Genomic DNA, 6,461 nt, shown 5'->3' on the forward strand with positions numbered 1-6,461 from the left:
CTCTTGGAGATTCCATGTATCTACTGACGACGCCGACTGAGTACCCGAGATCAGGTTGCGTATGTATCAGAAATCTCAAGCTTCCGATAAGGCGTCGATAATCTGTGGCGTTTACAAGCTCTCCATTTTCATTCTTTGGTAAAGCTAGCTTTGGCTCCATAGGATACTTTGATTCATTGCAGTCTTCCATCCTGATGGACTTCAATATTTTTTTTGCGTATGCTTTGTTTTACCTCAATACCTAGGTAATAAGAGAGTTGCCCTAGGTCGCTCATATCGAACACTTTCTGCATCTTTTCTTTGAACTCTTTGACTTTCTCTTCGTCTGAACCTGTCACGATCAAGTCATCGACATATACTCCGACTATTAGCGTAACATCGATTTTTGAAGTTTGTATACTGCCTATTCTTGAGGGCATATTTGGAATCCTAGCTCTTTAAGTGTCTTGTCGAGTCGGATGTTCCATGCCCTTGGGGCTTGTCGCAGCCCATAAAGGGCTTTGTTTAGACGGTACACCATGTGCTCCTTCTCTGTGATCACAAAGCCATCGGGTTGGGATACAAATGCCTCTTCTTGCAACTCACCATTTAAGAAGGCAGATTTAACATCAAGATGGTGAACCTTCCACCCCTGTTTAGTTTAGCTGCCAAGGCTAATAACAATCAAATGGTTTCCAGGCGAGCTACCGGTGCGAAAACTTCGTTGAAGTCAATCCCTTTTTGATGTACATAGCCCTTTGCCACCAACCGGGCCTTGTGCTTTATTATGTTGCCGTCTGCGTCTCTTTTCAGCTTGAACACCCATTTTAATCCGATTGGTTTCTGACCTTTTGGAAGGTTGGTCAGATTCCAAGTGCGGTTCTTGTTGGTCGAGTCTAGCTTTGCCTTCATTGCTTCTTGCCACCTGCGATCCTTTTCAGCCTCTGTGTAGGTTGTAGGTTCATCGCCCACCAGCACCAATTCATCCGAATCCAGTTCCTGAGCGTCTAATTCAGCATAGATGTCAGTCAATTGCCAAAACCTCGAACTGGTGTATGGTCATACATCGAAGAGTTTATGCTTTGCCCAGTTTCTGTTGAAGTATTTGAATCACATGTCGTTGAGTTAATCCTGCTTGACAACTCACCTACATCATGACTCGCGATTGGAGAGGCGACATTAGGTGTCAACGGCGGATTGTCGCCAACATGATGAACAGAACTCCTGCTTTGATCGTCGTTGATAGTGTCTTCTTGGGCCTGTCCTTCTTCGACTGAACTGAAAGAACCATTGACCCATATTTTATTTGATATAGGCTCTCCCGTTTGAGCTTGGGCCCAGTCCCACTTCTTTTTCTCGTCAAAAACAACATTACGGGCCACCACCACCTTCTTCTCACACGGATTAAGCATGCGATAAGCCTTGCTACCAGGTTCCACGCCTAAATGCACCATTGGTGTGCTGCGATCGCTAAGTTTTGTAGTCTGATTCACCGGCTTCTTCACATACCCGACACAACCGAACACCTTTAAATGTTCCAGCGTTGGTTTCGTTCCCCTCAGGCCTTCATACAGTGTCATACCTTTCACTCCTTTCGTCGGGATTCGATTGAGTATGTAGACAGCATGTCGGACAGCCTCATCCCACAGCATGTCCGATACTCCCATCGTTTTTAACAGTGACCTTATGGCTTCAAGAATGCTTCGATTTCGGCATTCCGCCACACCATTTTGTTGAGGTGAATAAGGGGCCGTCAACTGTCTCCTAATGCCTTTCTGACCACAAAAATCCGCAAACTGTTTGGAGGTGAATTCCCCCCACGATCAGTCCGTAGCCCTTGCAATATAAGCGACGTGTCTTTCTCAATCTGATTTTTGAAACTTACAAAATTTGTGAAGGCTTCATCTTTTGATTTCAACATAAAAACCCACATGTAACGGCTATAATCATCAACTATCAACATCAACATGAAATAGCGGTTACCTGCCACGGTTGAGGGTGAAATTGGATCGCAAAGATCGACATGAACAAGTTCGAGTGGTTGATTTGCACGCCATTGCGCTTCTTTTGGAAATGGATGTTTCGTTTGTTTCGCGACTATACACCCCTTACACACTTGTGTAGGGTGTTGAATTCTTGGTACGCCACGTACCAATTCTTTTTGAACCATCCACTCGATGACCCGAAAGCTCACATGACCCAACCTTGCATGCCACAGCCATGCTTCGTCGTCGAGGTTCGCCATTAGACAAATGGGTCGAGTTGTTTGGAGTGCAATCTTAATACAATCGATTTCTCGATCTTTCAACTTTCATAATCAGCCAGCCCCCCTCGTCATGAATTTTCAGAAACTCGTGTAACATCTCGACTTTATATCCAATTTCAGTCATCTGTCCGAGGCTTAGAATATTACTACGTAAAGCTGGAACAAGATATACCTCTGAGACGAGTTGTTGTTCACCGTTTCTACGCTCCAGCAGAATCAAACCTTTGCCAGCGATATAAACCTTAGAGCTGTCCCCGAACCAAACTTCCCCGGTGACGTTTTCATCGAGTTCTGCAAAGAAACTCCGTGTTCCAGTCATATGATTGCTCGCCCCATTGTCAAGATACCATACATTTTCTTCCTTTCCGTCCTTGCCCTCGGTTCTTCCAGGGAATAATTTCTTCTCGTTCAACATCACCAAGTTTTCTGCTTTTTCACCACAAATGCTTAGCAACAAGGTCGGTTCCTCCTCTTGCATTTGAATTAGATTTGTCTCGTCTGCCCTCTCCTTAGGGGCCTTGCATTCAGATGCAAAATGACCGTATTGATCACAGTTGAAGCACTTTATGTGCCTTTTATCTCTTGGGTTGCAATAGTTGTTCCCGGCGTCTCGTTGCCCATTGAAACTGCCTCGACCACCTCTGCCACGGCCTCTGCCATAGTGTCCACGACCACCCCTATCGCTTGAACCACGTCCTCGTCCTCCTGACAAAAAACTTCATCCTACGGTTTTCTGACCTTGCTGGCCTTCGGCTTTAGCGAGCAACAGAGTCGTTTCAGCACTTCCACTGCCAACGCGGAGTCGTAATCTGTCTTCGTATGCTTTCAATCTACCAATAGCCTCATCAAACGGCATGGAATCGATGTTTGAATACTGTTCAATCGAAGCTACCAGTTGTAGGTACTTGTCTGGAACCGAGTCGAGTAACTTTCTCACCAGAACACTATCCTCGACCGTTGTGCCAAGGCTGTTATATTTGGAAACCATCCCACTTAGCTTGCCAGTGAAATCATCGATGGTCTCCCCGTCTTTCATTCGAAGAGCCTCAAACTCACTTTTCAGCGTATGTAATCGAGCCTTCTGGACTCAATCTGCCCCAAGGTAACGTATCTTCAACGAGTCCCACACTTCTTTTGCCGTCTTCTTCATGGCCAGTTGTAGTAAAATATCCTCCGGTACCACTTGGAAGATGAAGGCCCTAGCCAATTTGTTCTTCTTTTTGCCCACCACCACACTTGTCGATGGTTCAATGGATTCCCATAACCCCTGGGCATCCATTATAGCCTCCATCCTTATCGCCCAAGTAGTGTAATTTGACGACTTTAGCATCGGAAATTGAAAAGGCACACCACTGCCTTCCTTTGTCTGCATTTACGATCGACATGTCTTCGAACCGGAGGTATTTGGGCATGAACGTGGCTCTGATACCAAATGTTGGAATAAGTCCCTTGGTGAAACAGTTTACACCCAACACGGTAAGGCAAACACTGAAAAAATACGAGCAATATGGGGCCGAATTTTCTCGTCTTTATTCCTTGGAAACTTAATTACAGAGAAAAAAAACTTCTATCTAGTGCTTACAAAAACCTGAATGAAAAAGCATATAAATACTAGGAAAAAACATGGACATAAACTATCCACTTTCTCTTAAACTCGTGGCACCCAAACTGCCCATATCTCCACCATACTCGGTCAACCAGGGACCAAGTCAGTGTTAACAATTAACACTCTCCCCCTTTAACTCTGACTTGTCTTATTCAAATCTTTGATGCCCAAAAGGTTTCGCATCTCCATGAACTTCACTCGTGGTAGTGCTTTGGTTAGTATGTCAGCTTTCTGCTCTTCTCCAGTGATGTGCTCCACATGAATCAAATCCTTTTCAACACACTCGTGAATAAAGTGATAGGGAGTATCAATATGTTTGCTCCTCCCACGGAACACGGGGTTCTTCATTAATTCGATTGCAGCTTTGTTATCCACAAACAGCTTTCCATCCAGTCAGGTCTCGTAGCAAGTTCCGTAACCACGTAGCTTGGCATGCCGCTGAGGTTGCTGCCATGAACTCTGATTCACAGGAAGATAATGCCACCGTACGCTGTTTCTGCGAGCACCATGTAATCAAATTGCCCGACAAATAAAAAACTCTTCCTGTTGTGCCTTTCCCATCATCTCGATCCATGTTGTGACTACTGTCACCGTACCCAATCAGCTTCCCGTCTCCACCGTGTTTGTACACCAAACCGTAGTTGAGTGTGCCCTTAACATACCTCAAAATTTGCTTTACGGCTTTGAAGTGACCCTCTCTTGGAGATTCCATGTATCTACTGACGACGCCGACTGAGTACCCGAGATCAGGTTGCGTATGTATCAGATATCTCAAGCTTCCGATAAGGCGTCGATAATCTGTGGCGTTTACAAGCTCTCCTCCTTCATTCTTTGGTAAAGCTAGCTTTGGCTCTGTAGGATACTTTGATTCATTGCAGTCTTCCATCCCGATAGACTTCAATATTTTCTTTGTGTGCCCCGCTTGACTGATCACGATTCCTTGACTGCTTTGTTTATCCTCAAGTCAGTGTTAACAATCAACAGGTACAACAAAATACCGAACTTGGCTGATAATGGAAGTCGTTGATGAGTCTTTGTGCAAGATTCTAAAAGAATCTGGCCATGATTTGAGCGTATCACTGAATTTTGTACTCATGCGGTTTCATGAAAATTGCATGATTATAAACATGGTTTAGCCAAATGTCTAAACTAGTCTTCAGTTATGGAAATCATGTAGACCAGAATCAGTCATTCCAAAAGAGCCTTCGAGAAGAGGGATGTTCCAACATATATCGAAGAGAAATTGTTCAAGTCTAGCTGATGTGGGACTCCAATACGTCCCTCCAACCTCCAACAGAGGCTAGACAGGTACAGATTGTCCTAGGGTGTCGAGACAATTTGGAAGAATACGCCTGCCCTCTTATAAATGATCAGGGAAACAATACACAAAATACCCTAAAACATGAAAAGACCATACTGCCCTTTATCTATGTACATTTTACCCCAATAGTATCAATATTTTGCAATAATGAAAATGGGCAATAGGACATGTTTTTGGTGGGACGTTTCGAAATGATTTTGATGTCATGGGGATTATGAACTTAATTTGTTTGGAATGATGTAACTGCTAAGGTTGTTTGTCCCATTTGCAGGGAAAATGCAAAAGCCACTTCCTGAATTGCTGAAGGAGAATGACTTGCCAGTGGGTATCTTTCCTCGTGATGCCACAAACTACGAGTTTGACGAACAGACCAAAAAACTGACGGTATTCATACCCGCAATCTGTGAAGTGGGGTACCGAGACTCGTCCGTTTTGCGATTTTCAACGAACGTGACCGGGTATCTGGAGAAAGGAAAGCTAACGGATATAGAGGGATTGAAAACGAAAGTGATGATCTGGGTCAAAGTAACCTGCGTCAGCTCGGAAGGATCGAAGCTTCATTTCACAGCCGGATTGAAGAAGACGAGAAGTAGACAATGTTATGAGGTGCACAGGGACGGGATTACGGTCGAAAAGTTCTGAGAGAGATGTGTTGCCACTTTAAGATGATTATGGTTATGGTTATGTTCGTGTTAGGTTAGGTATGATGTGAAAACTATGAACCCTAATGGCTAATGGAAGTGTTGTATGTTTTTGTGGTTGCTTTTGAAAGTGTGGATGATGATGCATTAAAACTTGTATAGGCCTTAAATGTCTCTCTGATTTAATGTTGTTTTCATTCTATTTATTTATATCAAACTGTACACATGTTTCATAAAACTATTTGTTTTGTAAATATATAATAAATTAGATTAATTAATTAAAATATAGGAAAAAGTCTAAAAAAATTCAATGGACTTTAGTGTTTGGAATTATTAAGTCATTGAACAATTTTTTATAACAAATAAGTTTTTGGATATTCTAAAATATGTTAAATAACTTTTTGGATTTTCTAAAATCTGTTAGATATATTCTTATGACCTATACAGCTCATTAATATGGTAAAATAATGAAAAAAAATCTTAGAAAAAAAGGTCAATAAACATTCGTATTTTGAATGATTAAGTTTTTAAGCATTTTTTGAACCAAAATAATACTTAGATTTATAAATGAAACAAATATACCAAAAAATATTTACATTTAAAAAAAAATTGTTAAAAATTATTTTAATTAAAAATAAAATGTATTTT

At 42.2% G+C, this 6,461-nt stretch overlaps 1 protein-coding gene across 1 annotated transcript in view; it reads left to right on the plus strand.

Moving 5' to 3' along the window:
• The window catches only part of LOC112506847 (uncharacterized protein At5g01610-like), a 10,627-nt gene extending 4,626 nt beyond the window's left edge, over nucleotides 1-6,001 (plus strand). The window contains exon 3 of the mRNA XM_025111147.1: nucleotides 5,444-6,001. Coding sequence (XP_024966915.1) covers nucleotides 5,444-5,814 — 371 coding nt within the window. The 3' untranslated portion in view covers nucleotides 5,815-6,001. The remainder of the gene's footprint in view (nucleotides 1-5,443) is intronic.
• The last annotated feature ends 460 nt before the right edge of the window (nucleotides 6,002-6,461 follow it).

The sequence above is a fragment of the Cynara cardunculus genome, assembly GCF_001531365.2.
Source record: "Cynara cardunculus var. scolymus isolate 2C chromosome LG 2, CcrdV1, whole genome shotgun sequence".
In the NCBI taxonomy this organism is placed as follows: domain Eukaryota; kingdom Viridiplantae; phylum Streptophyta; class Magnoliopsida; order Asterales; family Asteraceae; genus Cynara; species Cynara cardunculus.